This window comes from Amphiura filiformis, chromosome 9 (assembly GCF_039555335.1).
Source record: "Amphiura filiformis chromosome 9, Afil_fr2py, whole genome shotgun sequence".
NCBI lineage: Eukaryota > Metazoa > Echinodermata > Ophiuroidea > Amphilepidida > Amphiuridae > Amphiura > Amphiura filiformis.
In genome coordinates, this window is record NC_092636.1 from 65,171,979 (window position 1) to 65,195,544 (window position 23,566).

Consider the following 23,566-nt stretch of genomic DNA (forward strand, 5'->3'; position numbering starts at 1 on the left):
CCAAGACAAATCAACTTAATTTCAGCCTAACACTCTGCTACCACTGCCAAAATAACAGAAAAGCTCATCACCTGTGAAATGTAATGCCTATGAGCTATGACGAACAAATCGAGGAGATCAGAAATGAGGACATTCTGTCTGATTCGATCGTCATATTTTCAAGTAAGCATTTTCACAAAATCACCCACAACTGAATTTTACCTATCGTTGTATCTCTAATGTGAATTTCACATAAACTCTCTCTAATGTGATCGCACAAAGGAACATACATGACACAAAATGTATTCCGAAGGAATTTCAATCGCGATTTTCACAGAAACTGTACTTCATGAGATACGTCAGTATGTAATGCGGGCTATGTATAATAATATAATATAACAATAATATTTATAAAATAAATCTCGTCCCCAGATTAACTGATTAAGAGTAAGGCCCAAGTACATTAATACAGATTGAGATTAACCAACGTTATGACTGCAACATATTCAATCGCACCAGCATGCAATCGGTTGTTTATGATGCATCACTGTTATGTAAAACACACAACAAAATTAGATTTCTTAGATTTGTCACTAATAAATTTTGATGACTCTACATAACAACTTCATTTGATTGATGTTACATTGTAAAAGATAACACCTCGATTCTGATTACATCCGTAGATGTGTTTCCAATTAAAGTCTGCAACACAGATTTTGATTAACTGTAACAGGGATAATTTGAATATATAATTCGTGATTCATTTCATTCGTGCTTAACCCTAGAACTACTGAGCCATATTTTTGATTTTCGGCTAAAATTCTACAAAAATGCGATTTTCACCGAATTTTCTCCTCAATATAAACGGAAATTACTATTTCAACCAAACAAACAAGTAAAAAGTCAAGAGCAAAATGAAAATAATTTATTTTACTGTACAAAACCAATGGTGGGCCTCACCAACCCTCCCCCTTCTATATTCATCTTTGACGGCTGGTCCTACACCCGGTTAAGGTGCTGGGGTGAAAGTTTTATCACTAAGATTAACGCAACAGATGGATCTACGATTAGTTTAGGTCGTTAGGCGTGCGTTTTCTTTATGACGGATAAAGAATATTATTCTAAGGGCGGTATCTATTCGTAGTTCTAGGGTTAATTAATTATGTCAGTGATCTTCACTGAAATTGGTAGAAAAAGCTTATTCCGTGATGGAGAAGTATGTAAACGTCTCCAGAGGTATTTATTCGAGTCTTATTCGTATGAAAAATTGACCAAAAGGAACAAAACTTGCTGGCAGCTGGGCTGTTTATTTCCTTCACAAACTTGCAAGGTCTTTTAGAAATAAATTTTATGGACATTTTAGATAATTAAACCTTTGGTTCTTACGGCTATTGAGGTCTATTCAAAAATAAATCCATGCAATATCAGTGAAATTCCAATTAAAACACGCGGGAAGTTGCTGCTAAAATTTAAAAATGCATTCTGTAAAAAAACAATATTTTTAACAAGGTGCCTATATGTCTAACAAAAAAGCAAGCATCTGATACTATGATTTGTTTAGATTTTCTAAGTTAATGAAGCAAGAATTGTAGGTCAGGCATTTTTTTTTTTTAAATGACTTTCCCACGTGCTCAATTTGTATGCTCTGCTTACTCGTATAAAACACACCGCGCAACGATTAACGCAACGATCTGTTAACGTTTGCCAACACTAACACTCGTGAGAATTTCCGTGGTGCACGACAAAGCCACCAAATGACTTATCATATTATTGTCCATTGCGCTTGAATTGCGCTTATAGTTTGATTAGCTCGTAATCGGCGGTTCTTATAACATCGCGGATTAATATCAATATATTTTATTTTGAGAATTACCTTGTGACATCTCACCAAAAGCATGAAAAATTATTAATAGAAGTCCTATTATATTATATATTTTGTCTACTTTATTTAACGCGCATAATATAGATCAGACAACTATATATCACTCTTAACGTGGGCGTAGTAGTAAAAATCTAATAAATTCAAAGTACCGCTCCCTCGGAAAAATACCGAGGCCCAAAACAAAACCCTCCGATTTCACACAATGACCTCAAAATAGATGGTGCGCAGTTATTATTGTCTAATTCATAACCTCATTAATAAACGTAATGCGTGCGATCCAATTACATTTAGTTATTTGTGAAAACGCGAACGCAAATCGAGGTCATTAATATCTCACAATTGACCGCAAAATGCGTAATTGTTCCAATGTCGCACACAATTGACCGTCGTTTGCGTGTTGTTGTGCGCCGAACAAACTGCGCGCGCGCTGGCTGCCGTATTTGGATTGCGCGCTACCATATTTGCACAGCTGTACAGATTGTGATACGCACTTTTGTTATTGGTCGTCCTGTTTTAACCTGATCGATTTTTGGAAAGGGAAGATCAAGATGTAAAAATCATCTATTTTTATAAACTTTTGAGCAAAATTTTGAGTTATTTGTAAGGTGAAGACATTTTAAGTGACGGTTATGAATGAGGTTAATATGGTAATATGTCGGGCATTGTGAAAAATCTAAACATTTTTTTCGGAATATCCCTCGGTTCCAAAGGCAAAATGTTTAGATTTTTCACAATGGCTTCCAAATAACCGATGCGCAGCTATTAACCTCTAAGAATAGTTTATTCTGTCACATTTACCTTAATATAGACACAGGGATTTTCCATAATGTTGCAACACAATGATCACACTAAGTCATGTGGGAATTCCCAAGATATTAATAAATCTGGCTGAATTGTTTTTAAATCAACTTGATTGCATGATGAGAGGGATTCCAATCTCTCATTAAATAGTTTTAATATGTAAAGAAAATATTAAAAGATCAAATCAAATTACCCAGGGCAAATCACAAGGTTCTGTTAGCTTAAACACTATACTTTTAAGTATAGTGTTTAAGCTAACAGAACCTTGAAACAAATTAAAGGATCAGATTTATTTATTAGCACATTTTTAAATATCATAACGATTGTAAATCGAAAAACGCTTCAAGTTCAAAATCCTCTTATACATCTACAAGTCACTGAATGATCTGTCACCAATCTACCTGTCTGATTGTTTGACGATCTATATCCCAACCAGAGAGGGTTTACGCTCGGCGTTAGACGCAACTCGTCTAGTTGTTCCCAGGAGCAACAGATTAATTGGTGATAGGTCTTTCAGTGTACGAAATTTGAATTTCGTTCTGGTGCACCAGAACGAAATTACAACGTATTGTCTATGGAGCAGTGTAATACACATAATCATGCTCGCGAACGCAAAATCGGAATCAACTGAAATTTTGGGAATAGGTTTTTTTCGTGGATATCTAATGAAAAATGACATAAATAGAGGATGCTAGGATCACGAAATACTCCTTTAAGGGATGGGTTCATTAAAGTAGCGTTCTCCGAAAAGTTTTTCGATAAATTCATTAATTTCTCAAAAAATAAAAATCTCAGTTTAATAAATAACGGTTAAAATGAAAGCCATTATTGGGGGCCTAATTATCGTATCATTATAATAGGTCTGGCACCAATGCAAGCATTTGTTTCGGTGTCCCAAATTCATAGTAAAATATGCTGACGCTATTTTTTACAAATCGCCTGGAATTGCATATTTAGGTTCCAGCGATTGCTGAAAAAAGTGGGGTATGTTTCTGAAAAGCGTTTCCGCTTGGAATGTAGATGCCTATTGTTGAGCTAAATGTCCGTGATTTTAATTTATAAGCTCTTTCATTGACAATTTGCAACGTCTTTTTCATACCATACGGGTCGCCTGCTTGAATCCCGATATTTAAAAAATATCGGGATTTTAAACCAAACAACCAGCAAAAAGAGTTCTCTAAACTGTCCTCTAACCGCAGATAACATTAGATCGACTGTGCTATTGGTAGAATTTAAACGAGAACCAAAAGTGTTCGCCGAAGTCATGCAAATATGGACTATCGGAGAATATAGCGTTTTTGTAAGAAGTTGCATTTTTTGACAATGTTTTATATGTTCTTGCTATGAAGAACATTAAGAATTTACTTCAAACGTCGTATGTAGTTAACATACCTATTCCGGTTCGGCTATGTATATATTAGAATCCTTGATCGTCGTTATTTGCAATGTCTTTTGCACTTTTCTCCTCCATAAAATGGCGAAAATATTCCTATTACAGAACAACACCTCCAAGTCACTTTAAAATACCACAGCACTATATAGCTTGCGTTGACAGTTCTGACAGAATACAAGTCACTATGCATTGAGCGCATTGGAATCCCAATTCTTTCTCACATTGATTGATTTCAAACAATTGATTCGAACCAACGCCCTTGATCCTAATGTACTGTGTTCAGAAGTTTTGAATTGAGTTATCAAATTTGTAACAGCTGGACTCAGTCTTGCGTATAATAAGCGTCACATTGTAATTCACATTAGATAAATGAATGTGAAATGAATAAGAGAGTAATTTATCGGTGAGTTATGTACTGGGACTGTTTTCTGTATAACTGTATTATTTCTTGTTGTTTTCTATTATATTTGTTGGTTTAGTTTATCGCTATGCACAGCTCCAAGATATAGTATATTAGTATAGTGCGTTTTATTTTTTAATTCATCCTATTATTTTGGCTTCAGATGGACATAAACCATTTTTTACAGTTATTGCTGATATTATTTCTTTATTTTTGGTAAACCGAAATAATAAACTATAAAACCATTAACTGATAGAATATATTTCCTATAAGGCGCGTGAAAGTCGATTCCGAGTTTATCGTCCCCCGCCCGTTTCACTTTTTGGAAACCAAAAATACCCGCATCAAATTTTCAAAAATGCCAAAATAATTCATTATTTTCAAAGTATCAGTGTTTTCACCAGTTTTAGCAATTGGAAACATATATTTTTGTTTGTAAAACATATATTCATAACTTGGAAGCATGAAACCAGGCTCTTTTCTAATTTTTCTAGTCCTTACCCATATAAAAAAAAAACATGTTTATAAATCACATGTATGAGTTTGGCTTCAAATCAACACGCATTTTAGGTCAATAATGAAATCTGATGAAATAATGAAAAAAGAAAAAAGAAAAAGACACCTCACCAACCTGAAAAAAAGTAACGATAAACTCGGAATTGACTTTCATGGGCCTAATCTATACTGTCATGTTGGTGCAAATTAGAGCATTTGAGATTGTTCATCAGGTGGTAAAAGTTGTTCCTGAGAGCATCCGAAAGTCCCGCTGCCTTAAATTTCAAGCCGTAACAGTATCAAAAATGTTGAATGATATCAGGCAGCTGTTGCCTAACCCACCCCTCCCCAAGCCTCGAAATAAGCAGGCACCCAGGAGCCAATGGTCATAACATTTTGGCTCCTGGTCCACACCAAAACCAGGCTCCTCTTTTTTTTTCAAATAGAGCCTGTTAGTTTCGGTTTTTGTATGTAAGATGTACAATTAAAAATTAAATGACTCATAGCTCTTTAAAAATGCCTCCTGGTTCACTAGATAATCACAGGACCAGGAACCGCTTTTTCCAAATGTGTGGTTCCTGGTCCAGATCTGCTTATTTCGATGCTTGCCCCTAATAATATTAACCCCGGGCCATAAACACAACACATGCCCCTCACATCCACACACCTCGCTCTGCTTTCACTTTGCAATGGAGCTTATAACTCCCCATTAAGAACTCAGGAAATCATTTTGTATTCTTACATGTCAAAACTAAGCATACGCCTGTCATTATTTTGCTATCGGGGGAGCACTTCAATTATATGAGATCTACTAATGACGCCTACTAATTTCAAAAGACTTTTTGGCAACATTATCAGTGATAAATATAATAAAAGTTGTCAATGAAACAATAAAAGCGTCTAAATCATGATGACGATAGATCCAATGGGAAACAAGTGGGGTGTGTGTGTGTGTGGGGGGTGGGGGGTGGGTGGATGACAAACCATGTGCTGGGTGATAGCGAAAGGGGGGGGGGTCTTAATTTAAGGGCTATTCATTGATCCCAGAGAAAGTATAAAATGGTAAAACAAATTTAAATTCTATATAAAATGCCTAAAAGTGAAGGATAAATCATTAAAATTGTCATTAGATATTTTAAAACGTTTTGGCAAGAACCGAGGAAAGCAGTATAGTGTTGATAAAATTATAGCCCCGTTCCATATTTTGTTAATCTTTTAAATCTCCTCTTGGGATTGTTCTTCATTGCCAATGCCATGATTGCTTTTTATAGTCTGGTACAACTGTTATATTATGTTTGACATATTTAATCAGTGGCGTAGATTTCTTTTTGACATGGGGAGGGGGGAATGGAGTTGGAAAAAAATTGAAGTATAGTCAATCGAGCGACAATATATGGCAATTATGGTACAATTGCGCGCTAAGTGCTCGAAAAAGTTTGGTATTTTGAAGCTAAACTGATGAAATATGGTGTAAAAGTAGAATAAATGCGCGCGAAGCGCGTGAAAATTTGCACTTTTGGGGCTAAAATGGGCAAATATGAGGTTAATTTGATCAGAAACCCATTATCAGGTATCGACATGGGGGGATGACTGTATGGACCATCCCCTGGCAAAATATTGGGGGGGGATAAATCCCCCATCCCCCAGGATCTACGCCTATGCATGATATTTTTGGATTTTAGTCTATTTTGATGTTTTTCATAGTGCAATAGTATTTTGGTTAAATTAATATTTTGCGTGCAATAATATGACCGAGTGCTTTTCTGATCTAATACTTTTTTCCCTATAGATGCAATTTTTGATGTCTTTTAAAAGTTTTCTTAAGGGATCTAAAATGAGCGTTTATTGCGTTTCGACAGTATTTTTTGTGGGACATGAGAGCACTCAGACCTATCGAATTGCATTCTGAATACGAAGCATGTCTTTCTGATATCAAATAATTTTCATTTTTGAAAATCACAATATAATACAAATTTTATGACAAATTATAAAATTTGATATTTTTCAAATTTTGATATATAACAGTCCTCGAAGTAAATTATATAAATCTAATGACATATTCTTAAAGTGTATGTAGCAGGGAGGAAAAGCCGACGGTCAATTGAAAATTTTGACCTTTCATATTGAAGATATGGATTTTTTTCCCAAAAGACCTAATTTTTTTTTTGTGTTTTGGGAAAAAAAATCCATATCTTCAATACGAAAGGTCAAAATTGTCAATTGATCGTCGGCTTTTCATCCCACCTACATACACTTTAAGTATAAATCATCAGATTTATAAAGTTTACTTCAAGTACTGTTAAATATCAAAAATATCAATTTTAATGATTTGCCATAAAATGTGTATTAAATTGCGAATTTAAAAAAATCAAAATTATTTGATATCAGAATGACATTCTTCGTATTCAGAATGCAATTCGATATGTCTGATGTGCTCTAATGTCCCACAATAAATACTGTCCAAATGTTCATACCCCAGCCCTTAAAGTGTTTAATATTTATATGTATGTTCAAATTGTAATTTTACATGTAATTTGGCCGTTTGGCCACGATATGTGTAAAATAAAATACCGATATTAAATAATAATAATAGCTGATTTCTCTACTAAGTAGAGAAATGATAGATTCATGTAAAATAACTTACTATGTCTTTAATACATGGCTTAAGGTTTGCACATCGAAACTAACAAAGATACTGGACAAGGTGCTAAAATCTAAATTTTGCTGATTCATGGATTTCTACATTCTCCGGATGAAATCACTGAACAGGCTTTTTACAGCCCTACATACATGTAGGCCTACAACACATCAGTCATATTCACCATAGACCCTAGAAAATAACGCCACTGAGCTATATCAGGGCACGATGGCTCAGTGGTTACGGCCTTGGACTCATAATCTGAGAGCTTGCTCGACGTGCGTGGGTTCGATTCCCCGTCCCACCACCGTGTTGCGCCCTTGGGCAAGGCGCTTTGCCTCGCTTGCCTCACCCCACCCAGGTGCAATGGGAAGCTGTTAGGGGTAGTCACAGTCGTTGTACTGATGAACCCTGCGCCACTTGTAGGCTGCAAACGTGGTTCCGACATATTCTAATGACGGCGGAATAAATGTAAAGCGCTTTGAGGCTGTTTACGGCATTAAGCGCTATATAAATATCTACATTTATTTTTTTATTTATTTATATGGAAGTCCCTCCCCCCGGACAAGACAAATTTCAATACCATTTAAAGTTAGAAGTACTTGCCCACTGAAGCATGATTAATAGCTGCTAGTATTGCATAATATTATTACTATAGTCTGGTCAGTACTAAAATCGCAGAGTGATTTAAAAATATTACTATAGTCTGGTCAGTACTAAAAGCGCAGAGTGACTTTATTTATTGCATTTTTAATTAAAAGAACCACTTTTTAGGTAAGTTACACAGCTGAAGTTGTGATAGTATTGAGATACAACAATATCATGGTATAAACAAGAATATGTTCCTTTGGTAAAAATTTCTATAGTCTCTACCCTTAAGTGCTGTTATTATTATTATTATCATTTCATTCAGTAACGTTAATTAAGGCAACAGAACAGTCTCATGACACTGAATAAAAATTCCTTTAAAAGGAAGGCCAGCGTCAATGCAGAAGAGGTCTTGTAAATAGTTTGGGTCACCGTGAAAGGCATTTTTAGGATCACGCTTACATCCATGTTACATGACAGTTCACCAAACCATCAATGGTGAGAACATGCACACTGAAACAGCAAAACACATTAACTCCTATAACTCCTGTCAACTCTTTAATTCATTACTCCAAATTGTTCTGTATTTTTGTCTTTACTGCTTTTTACCCATGCTTATTATAAAAATCAAGAAATACACTGCAGTTGTTAGTTAATTCGCTATGTTAACTCAACTTACATGCACATTTTATTTCAAAATAATTTTATATTATTTCGCAATGTATAGTTTACTATATAAAGTAGATAGTGGCAAGCACATGATAAAGGACTGATCATTCACTACAATCTTCACTTTTAAACTGTATTTTTTGAATGTGTTGATTGTTAGTCCGAAACTCCTGCAAAGCTATGGACATGGCATCTTACCTACTCCATTCTGTAGTCTGCATTGTGTGTTTTCTCAGTCTTCAATCATTTTGTTGAATGTAATTTTATGAATCAAATAAAAAAGATAGAAATTGGCCTCACTTTAGTTATGTGTCATTTTACAGTATTTATCATTTATAAAGTAAGACAATAATTTATTTATTTTCTATAAGTGCATGTCAAAATATGGGATATATTGTTCAATATTATAGCTAGCCCTAAAAACTTTATTTTCAATCGGATTTTTCCCGTTGAAAAGACAAAACTGATGTTAAAGATAGCAATAATATCATCAATAACATTTTGAGTCAATTTTATCCATAAAACGATACAGGATAGGATAGATAATTACTTTGACTTCAATGTGGTCCATATAATGAAGATTTTGATTCCACAACATTATTAGATCTGTTATCAACATATCAATTATGCACTCACAGGCAACCAAACATCATGCTATCAGTAGTCCACTGATATGACCTCGTGATCATTCCCCGCTTTGACCATGTCATTTTTTTGATATGCTGATTGCTGAACAAGTTTATGTTTATATGTGTAGGCCTAACCTATGATAACTTTTTAAGTCATAATTAATTCAAACATAACTTTGGCAATACTCAATCGTTTTCGTTCGTTGAAACGGCAAAACATACATTCTTTTCCTTGCAAATCGAATTAGCAGACATCAAAAACATTTCCACCACGAGAAGTAAAAAAAAAAATTCATACCAATAGAAGAAGGCTATAATCTTAGCTAATCTTTAGTGTACACAAACCCCATCTCAGAATTAGGTACCAGCGCCCTATGCGCTGGCGAAAACACTTAATTCAGCACTTATGTATTGCTTCCACCATCATTATGCTGTATGGGGCATGATATTTTCTCGTCTTCATTTTTAATGAATAAAATTAATGTGATGTAAGTTTGATTGATGAACTTTGTTATTTGCATCAAGTATCAATACATCACATCACAACACATCGACTCGACCATCCGCTACCTCATAAATCATATTACAGGTACATAATTTTCTGTTAAAACTGAGTTAGGGAATTTCCACTTTTTATAGCAATTAATTAATAACAGCAATAATGTATCATGTCACTGTGTGGGGTGGGTTCGGGTGCGTGAGTGTTTAATTGGCGTGGTGTGTGGTTAGTCTGTGGTTGTATATGACACGACTCAATCGCCAATACAGTTAGGACGCTGGACAACCGATTGTTATTGTTCTGCAAGGCTCACTCAGTCATTTAATAAGGCAATACAAACGATCGAATTTGGTATTCAAATGAACACAATTTTGAGTTACACCTTTTCAGTGTAAATTTTTTTTTTTTTTTCCAAATGAAAAGCAATAATTTTCATTTTTTCAGTAAATTTCAGGAAAAACTGTAATGCTTGATACTGTATTTTTTTTTCCAAATCTTAGTGTTAAACTTAGTCGTTAAATTCAGTCATTTAGTGTAAGATTTTCGATTTTGATAGGCTTCAACTCTACCCGCGAGCCTTTTTTTGATCAACTTTTTAGCTTTTCAAAGTAATATAGTTCGCTAAAGAAGGATTTTTCCCAACTTTCTAACGCACATGACCGTGAGCGATATATCATAGTTTTGTCAGAATTTCCGTTTTGATTCCATAATTTTTGACTACCAGCTGAAAAATTTTCAAATCCACGCGTGAAATCTTAGGCTAATACTAGCATTGTGGATCGATATCTCTGGGTGCCCGGCCTGGATACAGTGTTGCCAGAACTTCAATATAGCAAAGAAATTACCTAGTGTTTCAATTGTCATGAAGGTGACTGGGTATAGTGTCTTTTGTTTGTGTTTGTTTGAAATTGCTTAAACCCACCGAAAGTCATAATCAAGCAGCCAAAACAATACAAGGTTAAACATGGATGTTTATAACAACCTATTATAATGACCTAAAGGAAAAATCATTTATGGCAACAATGAGCCTTGCATTGTAAGTCATGGTTAAAATGTGTTGAGTACCCACCCCACCCCCATAGGCCAACATAATATTACATACCGGTACCTTACAATATTTATATAGCACGGCTATAGCTATACATTTAGAAAGTAGGTCATATAGCGCTAAATTATGACAAATAGGCCTACACAAACCCGAACGCACGTCTGAAGGGTGTAATGAAAATGCCAACCCGCGATGGGGGTGTGTCATTCAAAATTCACCTGGAGATAGGAGGGACAGAAAATTAAAATCCCCTCTAATAACACGCGAATTTTTCTAGGTTTGGACAGTGGATTTTCCCATGGACCTCATCCTAGGTAAATAAACAAACAAACAAACAGACAAAATGGTTTTCATAATCATGGAATCCATAGCCCCTATAAATTGAAATTGCAGGCTATCACGGGAGCAAATTTCAAAAATTTACCTCATTTACCAGAATTGGGGATTTGGGCTACCAAATCGCTGGTCAGGCAATCCTGGTTTTCAATGGAAAAGGGACCTGGTTGACAACAATTGAAATATAGATTATTTCTGCTGGTTGCTCTCGAGATAAAGTACTGAGTTTGACATTTTCGGAGCATGAAGGGAAAAAGGGTAAAATAAAAACGGAAATTCTGACAAAACTATAATATATAGACCCACATGATGTGCTTTACAGAGGTGGGAAATATCTTTCTTTAGCAAACTATATTAGTTTGAGGCTAAAAAATGAATTCCGTAAAAAGCTCGCGGGCGAACTAAAGGCCTATAAAAATCAAAATATCACACTAAAAGACAAAATATGATGCTTGAATTTTAACACCAGGATTTAAAAAAATGTATATCCAAGCACTATGTCTTTAACTGACATTACTGAAGAAAAAAAAATATTGCTTTATATTTGACCGAGAAAATAAATTTCATAGCAAAAGGTGTATCTCTGAATTGTGCTGATTTTAACATGTATCGATCGACTTTTAGCGCGACTATGCATTTCTAAAGAATTGGTTGTCCAGCGTCCTAACTGAATAGTCATGATAGAAGTAGTGGCGACTTTCTACATGACTATATGACTTCGGCGGTTGTTTGATGGCATGTAAAATGACTTTTTAAGAAAAGTTGAACAATGTGGCGCTATTTATTTTAAATCCTGTTTGTATCTTTACAAGGGGTTGATTGATTGATTGATTTTATTTGGTTCCATAATACAAAATACATAAAAATATTATATTGCACAGTTTAAAATACATTACATAAATATAACACTTGACAAAATAAGAAATTAAAGATATACAATGTGAAGATAAAAATACACTAGGAACCGGATAACCCATAAAGCCAATGTTTCAGGCTTATTTCCAATGGGGTCCTTGAAAGAAAGATTTTGGCAAAAAAGGCAAGAGTATAAACAAAAGAAGAAAGAAAGCACACAATGGACAACAGACCCCACTGGAAATTAGCCATTACTGAAAAATGTACACTTGCACAACGGTATTAGAACAACAGCAAAAAGACTAATAAAAAACAAGGGAATTTTCAAAAAACATTTGATCATGAAATGTAAGGTATAATTTGGGGGGGTTGCCGCCCTAGCATCGCCACTGTGTATGTACGGGGATGTTGACTACGACTTTTTTAGCTATTAGAAAACTCTTTATTGATATCGGATCAACAAAATGTACTCGACTAAATGGTGTAATTATTTTCGTGCGATCAAACGGAATATATTTCATAAACAGTACGGTACATTAGCTCGACAACACGGTTTTCTAATGGGTTTCATTTATAGCATCACTCCCCATCCATTATTTCAAAGGAATATTGAAAAAAAGTTCAAACAAATTATCGGCGGCAAGATGACCTTTGGAGTGCTCCTATATGACAATAGAATATTGAGCATTTTGAACGTAATTAGCGTCTCTGCCCCTTTTACATGTGCAGGGTGAGTAAAAAAGTGTAATAGGGCAAAGAATCTATATTTACGAGCGATCCAAGTTGAACTTTACACACTTGCAAATTAATTTGTATGAGTCTTTTTACTGCGATACCCAATTAAATTTTTTTGTCCACGAGGCGACATGTATTTTGAATGAGAGCACACAATGCGCAATAAAGACACCAGATCTGAAACTTAATATCTTAAATCAAGGTTGATTTTTGCGTTCTTTCAATTCCTCTTTTTGGTTCAAACACACTTTCTATCATTACTAATGTCTTTCATACCTCACACGACTACATAGTTAGGTCAAAAACCTCAATTTGGTGACCACTCTCTGGCTAGTAAGGTTTGACGATTGATTCGAGATTGATTCGACTTCTATGGACTATTTAGAAACAAAATAGCCCCCATGTCCCTCGCGAAAATCCCGGCATTTTTTGCTAGAGGCCAAAATCCAAAATGGCCGCCGCAACCATTTTGAAAATTTAAGTTCTGAACCAAAGCACCTATAATCATGCACAAAGACACTTTTTCGGATATGTCGAGTACAAGGATTCCGATTCTGACATTAGTTTGACATTTTTATCATTTCCACCCAGAAATCCAAGATGGTGGCCGGCATAGAGAGTGCTGACATTCAAAATTTAGGTGTTGCACTTTTTACTCACTCACTGATTAATAATGTTTTTGTGATACGTCCTCATTTCAAACTTGTAATCGTAATTTTAAAACGCGAATAAAATGAAAACCTTTTTTTTTTCGTCTCTCCTTTTGTATAACACTGTGTATATTTTCGGTCATCTGGGATTTGATCAATTAGTAGATAATTAAATCTGGTCAACCAGAAAAACTCACTTTTGGTTTTATCTTAACATATCTTTTATCCTTTTGTATCTTAACGTAAGCAGTAATGAAAAACGTCATTATTGAACACGAACACAAACTTGCAAATATTATTGTGGGCTGGAGCAGATGTGAAGGCTGTAAATTATACAATGACTTGAAACACACGGTTTTTTTCTGAAATCAAAGTTGATGAAGCATTTTTGGTAAAAGGAGAGAAAGTCAATGTTTGTACAAGCTTAATCCAACGTTTCTATCATAGACGCTATATCCCCCGTGCTATATCCATTATCAAAATGCCTGATGTACATACTGTACTTCAGTCTGACATTGTATGATAACTGTCGTGTCATCCTTCATCCATCAAAAGTGAATGGCCAACTAACCGGACAGAACCAACATATCTTGTTACGATGACTGCAAATCATTAACTACTGATTGGCGATTGGCAATTGAAAAACGTTTTTTCTGGTTACCATAAGAAAAGTGTTTCTTAAACACAATTTCTAGAGGGTTCATTTTATACAGGACTACACAAAACTGCAGCCAATGTAGTTTTATCACACCTAATGTGTTCTTTTATGTTGAACTCGGCCCTGGTTTCTATGTGTGCGGTGTACAAGCTGATTGAAAAAAGACGTAAACTCATGTTTAATTGTGGCCCTTTTGTACGAACTCTAGAAGGAATCCGATATAAATGAAAATATCATTGAACAGACCAGATTCTCAACCGTACATTTAAATTAAAAGGAATTGTTGTACTTGTTTATACCAACCCCGAGTTATACCCATTAATTTTTTGTTATTTCATGCATCAACTTAATATAAAAACTCTCTGTCAGGAGGAATAATGTCATGTAGGAATTGAAGATGAATCGCTCAAATAAAAACCTAATATACTTCATTTCCACAGTCGCTTTCGGCGAATACCGGAAGACCAAATTGAATTCACCAATTATGATATAAAACTGCAATCAACTATCAAGTTGATGGCTAATGCTGCCTATATATCAGGCTGGCAGGCTATCAATTACTTTCGCATCTGATAATTTTTGACACTGTCGTCCATAGAGCTTTAAAGCATCATCGCAGTTTTATAATGAAATTGGCCTATCTTTAATAGGTCGTTATCTCTGATCCCTGTCTACATACGCAAGTACGTGTGGTGTTAAAATTATATTTAAGAAGCGTAAAGAATGAAAAATAAGAAAGAAGTGCACGGTTTATTGGTCAAATTTGATAACATCTGCATAGGTACCGTAAACGTTCGCCTAATGGCGCTATGGAGTTCATGGAAATGAGAGAGCGCCATCCCTGTAAAATCCGACTATTATCACTGATCATTAAGGGTACGTGTAGTTAAAGGGTGAAACCTATCGACACATACAATTATGAACAAGATCGAACAAACTTGTTCATGATAATGCGGTAATCATTCATCTGATACGTTGTGGCCCAGTGAGCAGAGCATTAGACTATAGTGCGAGGATAAAGAGATATTGTGGAGAAGATTGATGGTTCGAATCTCATGCAGTAATTTCTGACAGATTATGATGTCTGTCAATGTTTTTTTTTTCTGATTTGAGGAAATTTTATTCTCTATTTTCTTGATTTTATCTTTAACATTGTTTATATAATTTTATTATTTTATCTTGTATGTGTCTTTTTTCATGATTCTTTGTTCTTATCGTTTCATTTTAGAGTAACTCAATTCATTCAATCAAATGTTGTAATGAACCTATTTGATTGTATAGGCATTTGTTATGTGTGTGAGACGTCTTTCAATTCGCGCGAGTGTCCTTGCCTATGCATCAGTGGTCATAAGAGGTATATCATTTTATTCGAAAGGGGGGGTCCCAAATTTACGGGGGGTCATAATGTCTTGGAGAGAATAAAAGGAGGGTCATAAAATGTTTTATGACCAAAATGTAGGAGTCACACGATGACCACAGAAAGTGTGTTATTTTATTCAAAAGACTGATTTCAATACAATTTTGGGGTTTGGGATCATACAATTTTTGTTGCCGAAATAGGGGGCCGGGGTGCGCAATTTTATTGACGCAGACTTTTTGTAAATTTGGGACCCCCCTTCCGAAAAAAATGATAGCCCTCTAAGAGGATTCAAAAGATAACCTCTGCCCCAATAATCCGTAGCTATATTTGAAACTGTTCCACGGAGGATTTATCATAATAGGCTCAGTCTTCAAATGATATAAATAAAATTTGAATGAGTGAACGAACAAAATCATACAACGACCAACTGAATAGAGGCTGTGCATATGACGTATCATCCCGTAAATATGGCGGACTACTCAAATGCATTCAACAAAAGCATGATTGCATCTACCGCGACAGTTCGTCTCACACACATAACAAAATGCACTACGATCAAATAGGTTGATGACAACATTTGATTGAATGGACTGCACTTCGCAATGATTACGGGGCAGAAACCGGTTCAAATCCTTTGTTTGGAGCCAATCGATAAACGCAAGGCCTCTATAGCTATCATTGAATACTGGCTAGGATTCCACAACACAATGAGAACATGTTATAAAGCGCTTTGGAAGGCACACAATACCCCAATGGCTTTCCATATTATGTGCACTCAACAACTATTCAGTATCGAAGCCCGGTATCGAAGTTACGTAATGTTACTATGTCAACGGGATCACGCGCTTAAGTAATGAACCACGATCGAAACAATCAGTACACAAAAAAGGCATACCAAAATAGCGTGATCGTAATGATCGCCATACAAACAGTGCTTGGTTCCGATACCATCACGGAGTTACGTAACTACTTCGTGGTCTGATAGTTATATGATCAATGGTCTGATCTACTTGGGTTCGATCCTTTTAAGAAAAGAAAAAATAGCTGATCATTTATAATGCATAAATGAATAAAGTAATGTAGTTACACAATTTGAAACATTGAGGCCGTTCTATTTTTCAAAGTTCATTTAACTGTTAAATGTAGTGGAATATATGACGCATTGTTAGGTAGGTAGCAGGTAGAGCAAATTTTGTCAGCGGTTTTTGTTGCCGTTTGTTCGCAGTGCCTATTTATCTAAAAAAATAAGAAAATAAAAATTAAATTAAAAAAATTCACAATATTCGTTCGTAAAATGGGGACAAAATCCAAAAACATTTCTTGACCCTTCTTCACATAAAAGTGGGGGCAGAAATCAAGATTCGAACAAGTACCATTCACCATTCAAGGCGCACCCTCTACCGACTGAGCTAACGGGTCAGACAATAGAAGGATGTAATTTTGAACTGAAGAATATTTTAAAAAAATATGAAGAAATTACAATGTTACAAAAAGATTTACCAAAATGAGTTACAACGTATGAATCGATTTACAAATTAAGTCCAATGGCACTTTGAGAAAGAATACCTGAAGAAACCCCAAAACATTTGCTGCTCTAGCAACTAACCTAGTGACCTAAAGTATTGGGTCATGTCACGATATTTATTCTGAGACATTATGTCCAGGTTGCTCAATTTAACATACACGTATCCTTAATGCTGTTGAGATTTTACAAGGATGGCGCTCTCACATTTCTAAGAATCCAAAAGCGCCATTAGGCGAACGTTTACGGTATACCTTTTCGGGCATGGGCCATTAGTGCGAACCTGCACCGAAGGCAAGTATAGCACGGAAATGACGCCAATGCAATAATTCAACACATGTTATTTGTAGGAATCACACCAGAACTAAGGTAATATATAGGCATAATTGTTATATTCATTATCAAGTCAATAGTATCTTGAAATATTGAAGTAAAATGAGAAGCTGATGCCTCCTTAAATAAATAAATAAATAAATAAATAAATAAATAAATAAATAAACAAAATCAAATACTTCAAAAAATACACAGAATGATGGAGACTTATAACCAAATAGAATTAGACATTTTATTGCAAAAGAGACTTGGCAAAATCCAACATTCAGCACAACTTTGAACTCACGTTTCAATATAAATAATAAAATGAAATGTACATTTTGTTTGGATAAATGAATGTAACATGTTTATCTCATTGTTAAAAGGGCATTTCATGATCCATAGCAGAAGCCTCCTGCAACACCACATCTCAAAAGCATCAACTCTTTTCCTGTCATTGTTGGAAAAGATCAGATGTGGACATTCTGTGCACAAACTAAAACAAATCGGTGTTTTTTGGTAAACATGGTAAATACAGGTATAATAGCTAGATTATGCACGATGGGCAAGTGCCCCCCCCCCCTTCCGCCGCCTATGTAGGTTTATAACTAATTTACTGGGTTTTGAAATAATGATCCTTCGGACTATCGACCTATAACCAAAAGAACATGTAGGACCATTTCGAGTATTGCGTAATTGAAGAGCTTCTTTCCAAACCATGTTAAGTCCACAACCACATGTTTCTCATTTACTTATGTGATACAATCATAATTACTTTGACAAGTTTGACATTAGCAACAATGAGTTGTCCATTAACAAGCCATTATTTACCACTACAATGTTGCTTAACAATATGTAGACTGTTGTTCTCATTTGGGAACCAAAGGCATCACACGGAATTGTTGCTGTGCATCCATCCACTGTTTGCTTTGTAATGATACATCCAACTGAAATTACTTTAGCTATAGCATCAAAACCCATTGCAATATCGCATAGGTAAATCAGAAACATGTGTTTGTGGACTTAACATGGTTTGGAACAAGCTCTTCAATAATGTTGCCTCCGATTTGATTGCAAACCACTATAGACTGAAACGATGTGAAACCTCTTGCTGGTGTGACAAAGCGGTACTGGTTAACGAAATCTCAAATAATTGTAAAAAGGAAGAAACAACCAAAGAGAGCCGTCGACTTTATTGGAATATTGTCGCTATCCTGTTTTCAAAATCAAAAGCATTTAAGGCATCCGATACACAGCCCAACCCCACATCGTCCCACTTTTGTCTGCATCGAAATGTCGAATTCAATACGTAACAAAGTGTTAATCGTTCCACAGAAAGGCTTCGTCACCTAAATACTCAGCTAATTCTCTGTTATATCTTACAAAGAAATTATCGAGGAGAGCTCTCGTTTCTGGCAGGACATATCCCAACTTTTGACTTTTTTTTTCAGTAGCTTTTTTGGATTCAATTTGTACCAAAACTCGGTCGTCTTCTAAATCAGGTAATTCAGCTTCGGATAATTCATCTGTGTAAAAATAAATAAACACAATATCATCTTACATTACAAAAATTATATCTACCGCGTATTCTGTAGCTATGGTAGCATCTTAATCACGGACCATTAAACGCAACTAGTTTAAATTATAGACTGTCCCAATTAAGGTGAGCCCGACGAATCGAATGTGATTCTATCTGAAAATATATCCATTTGAAGATGACATCAAATATAAATCTTGTTGCACCCGGTACCCGTGCTGCAGTGGTTGATTGCACGCACATGCATGCGGTACTCAACATTGGCGTTTCTTCTGATTTTATCTAAACTCCTCAAAAAAAGTTTGGAAACTTACCAAAACGGCTTTATATCAGAAAAATTTGAAATCTATTTCCATATTATTTCATATCAATACAAGCGTTGTTCTTTCCTGTCAAAAATGACACCAAATTTGTGACCATTACTTATTTTATTGTTGAGTAACTGTCTTTGAAAGACAAGGAGGTCTAAAAAAAAATGTGCCAAATCTGTCATTGTCTGCGCCATTTGCATCAGTAAACATGAATAAGGAATACCACACTGTTTCATTAAAAACGGTTTTTGTACTGTCAGTCTCACGTACCGGTCTTCTGCAGCCGTTGTTTTTCTTGGATGGCCTCTTCTGGGTCTGTCTTTGACATCTCCGGTCTGACGAAACTTGACTTTTAGCTTGGAGATCATACTGCAGGAAAATCCAAATGTTGCCGTTATTCTGTGGTATGCCAGCCTCAAGCTGACCAATAGCGCGAGCCTTATCCAGGTCTGGTAATCGAACCATGTTTGCTTAGAAATTTCTTGCAAATGACCACTATGAAGAAGTGACCAGCAAGATAGGTTGACTTGCGTTGATCTGTTTGAATCCACAAGTAGTAGAACGGCTAATCCCATCCTAGCACTTTTCATTCAACATGATGTACTGCAAACAACTTTTCATTCATTCTTTTATTCATGCATTAAACCACTCGTTCATTCATTCAGAGCAATAGGATGAGCGCAGATAATGGTCAGATTCGCACATTTTCTTTGACACCTCTCTGTCTTTCAAAGCAAGTTACTCAGCTGTGGAATAAGCTATCGTCACAAATCAGGTATCATTGTTGACAGAAAAGAACAATGTTTTCGCTGGTATGAAACAATATGGAGATAGATTTCAAAATTTTCTGATATACAACCGTTTTTGAAAGTTTCCAAACTTTTTTTGAGGAGTTTATTATGTTGTTAATAAACGTATATTAAATGAATGAATGATTAACTGAATAACTGTAATTCTCTTCGTTAGTCAAAATAAAATGTTACACAAAAAATGATAACTTTGAAGAATGATATCAAAATGGCAATGTCACCCGCAGGCGTTTATTATTAACATGATTAAAATGAACATTTTAAAAGGGCATTTTGTGATCTTAGCATCATCCCCCTACTATACACCTGATCCGTGAACTTTGTATTTTTTAAAGACTATTCTTGTCAGGTTGAATCAAAATGAAGGAGGAAAGGTACGGAGAGGAGTAGAACTGAAGCATGCTGAAGGGAGGGTGAACTGTAATCCGACTTACCTATTTCAAGAAACTTAAATATCTCTTGAAACATACTATTGTTTGCATGATCATGCCAATCTTCAGTCCGTAGTACTAGGAACTGTTCTCTTGGATATAGGCGAAGCCATTCACGAACATGGGCAATGTACACACTTACTTGAATCCTCTGAAAGACAATTCAGTACACATTCATTTTATTAGGAACACGAATTTGGTTTGGTATTTATATAGGCTCACTATTATGAACTGTCTGAAAACATGACAATCCAATCAGAATTTGTGAAAATCATTACTAAACCGCCCACATTAGCGACGTATTGGTACATGGTATGTGTCACATTGTATGAATATTTTTAATGAAACAATTTAAGGTGGTACTACACCCCTTGATAAATTTGTGACTATTTTTGCATTTTTCTCAAAAAATAATAACACACTGGTAACAAACGTTATATTTTAGGGGCAAGGAATCCAGTTACTACACTGGAATTTCAGTGATTCAAGACAAGCGGTACGTTATTTATGATAAGAAAAGAGGTACCGCTAGAATGTACATAATTTCTTAACATATAACCACTTGTTTTGAATCACTGAAATTTCAGTGCAGTAATTGGATTCCTTGCTCCTATAATATACATAACTTTTGTTATCAGTGTGTAGTTATTTTTTAAGAAAATTGCAACATTAGTCACAAAATCTATCAGGGGGTGTAATACCACCTTAAAATGTTTTTTGATTAAGTTTAATGGTGGCGAATTATGGTAATCAGGGATGACTTGTGGACAAAATGTATTAATCAGGGATGATTATAAGTTAGTATGAGTATTAGAATAGACTACATAAAATTACACTTACGAATATGCAAGTATTAGATATAACACTGAAATTAGAAATTTATAGCAAAATATTAAAATCTGGATGACATTAATATTTCACCAAACAGTATAAATGACCCAAAGTCTTATCAATCAACGGCTAACATAATTAGTTTTAAATCTTCATTCATTTTATCAACAATATTACCAACACAATATCGCTAACACCTCAAGAGCTGTAGTATTGTCGTGTCATTAGCATACATCATGTACATGCTGACCTGAACATCTCAAAACAGAATGACTAAAATCATTGACATATCATGACGAGAAGTGGGCCCAAATTTGAGCCCTATGGGACACCACATAATAACTATAGCAATCTGCATGTTTGAACATCATTTATACATGTGTTATGTAATGTTCAAACCATTGAATAACATATGAATTAAAACCATAAATGAGTTCATTAATATTGATATTTTTGAACGAAACATTATTGCTGTATATCGTATGCATATAAAACTTTTAATTTTTGGCAATTATGGTGGGATGATATTTTGTAAATGTTATATAAAATGTAAAAAGAAAAGGACCTAAAATTGAGCCTTGAGACACGCCGACTGTGGGGGAAATTTCGCATAATATGTTACACAAAAATTGGGCAACAAGTGCTCACAATAAAGTGGTCTCTACTTACCGGGTAGTAACTACGGGAAGCACATGCTCGGTAACTCCGTCGTAACCGACACTTATTAAATCTTTTGGTTGCGTCTTGAACGTGTCTATGAAAATCAGTGGGAGACTGATGTAAACCAGAGTAGAAATAGTCGGAAATTGTTCTGTCAAAATTAAAAGAAATAATACTAGTTATTTAATCACTTATTTATTTATTTAAGAATTGAATTATTATTTTAGCAATACATTGGCTATTACGTTGATTGTTTACGTACCTATCAGTCGGGTTTCTCAAAATAAGTATGATTTTCGCTCCAGGCATCACGGCATGGATTACATCTGCCCAGAGAAATATTAATTCGCCATTGTTGTTCCTTGGTAGTTCATTGTTTTCCCACAAATAGGACGGTGATCCATCTCCTGAGGAAAAAGGAAGAATATATTGCAGTACACAAGAAAAAGCCAGTAAGGGGCTGTGCAACAATTATGAGCTCTCGGGGAGCGTGGTACAATTGGGGGGCGGCAAAGATTTGTTGGCAAGTTGGGGGGGCAAGCAATATTTGGTACGCCGAGGGGGGGGGAAGCAATTTTGGCACACACTTACCGGGCACCTTTTAAATAAAATGCTCTAAAAAGGCTTAGGAAACACTACAGAAACGTCATATGCAAAATGTCCTGCTCGGTACGCTAGCATCATATAACTAGACAATTTAAAGTTTGCAAATTGGGAACCACATGAGAAATCCGCTCTCTACTAAATTGATATTAAGGGCGTTGGCTCTTACTAACGTTGTTCCTTGTTATGCAAATGAGCAGTTTACGCTTCTACACAGAGATTTCGGAGCTATTTCCCTCATATTCCACGTGCATCAAGGCCGTTTCTATACAGTTTAATGAGCATGAAAAGAATCTTCCGCACGACTATATAGTGCGAAGTAAATATCATTTTTGCCAGCGCACTGCAGGGTTTATTGTTCTATTGTGTCCGATTTGAGCGCTGGCATATTGTGAAATTTTGCCAATCAATATTTATATTATACATTCAACGTCTACTTTTCAAAATTAAGTGACTTGTGTTTGGCAGGTATGAAATACATCTTTGAATGGGCGTTATATCAATTACTTAACGCATAAAGGCATTGACATCATCGAATGGCTGCCTAGTGCTGTTATGTGTTAAGTCTCTACATTCACTGCAAAAATAGTGTTTAGAAATCAGAAGTCGCCTTAAGGGGGTACTACACCCATGCATTTTTTTTGCATTTTTTTGCATTTTGTGAAGAAATGAGAAAAAGAAATTGGACAAAGTGGTATGCAAAATGAAGGGGCAAATCTTCTCGTTCAATTGGTGGCATCAGTATCAATGAAGCGTACATGCTTCTAATGATATAAGCCAAAAGGTGGTACATCACTGATGTTTTAAATTCACTTCATTTTGGAAAGCTTACTATCAACGGATTTCGTTAAAATTTTGGATATGTGTTGCTAACACATTAGGGAAATAATGTTGATATGTAAAATGGGAATAAGCGGTCCCTGATCTCTTTTATG

The 23,566-nt window shown here is 35.3% G+C and overlaps 1 protein-coding gene across 1 annotated transcript; it reads right to left on the reverse strand.

Moving 5' to 3' along the window:
- Nucleotides 1–17,704: 17,704 nt before the first annotated feature.
- LOC140160393 (carbohydrate sulfotransferase 15-like) lies at nucleotides 17,705–22,884 on the reverse strand. Its single transcript, XM_072183630.1, has 5 exons — nucleotides 22,805–22,884; nucleotides 22,291–22,435; nucleotides 22,038–22,179; nucleotides 20,541–20,688; nucleotides 17,705–18,975 (listed from the first exon to the last, which is right to left on the reverse strand). The coding sequence occupies exons 2-5, from the start codon at nucleotides 22,335–22,337 to the stop codon at nucleotides 18,770–18,772; spliced, it is 543 nt and encodes a 180-aa protein (XP_072039731.1). The 5' UTR covers nucleotides 22,338–22,435; nucleotides 22,805–22,884; the 3' UTR covers nucleotides 17,705–18,769.
- Nucleotides 22,885–23,566: the final 682 nt, after the last annotated feature.

What these genes read in the sequence shown, in the direction of transcription:
- LOC140160393 (XM_072183630.1), bottom strand. Translation starts at nt 22,337, where the DNA reads ATGCCTGGAGCGAAAATCATACTTATTTTGAGAAACCCGACTGATAG. An exon ending in CTTCCCGTAGTTACTACCCG is followed by an intron (nt 20,689 to 22,037) that starts GTAAGTAGAGAC and finishes ATTGTCTTTCAG; the next exon opens with AGGATTCAAGTAAGTGTGTA. An exon ending in ATTTAAGTTTCTTGAAATAG is followed by an intron (nt 18,976 to 20,540) that starts GTAAGTCGGATT and finishes ATTTTTACACAG; the next exon opens with ATGAATTATCCGAAGCTGAA.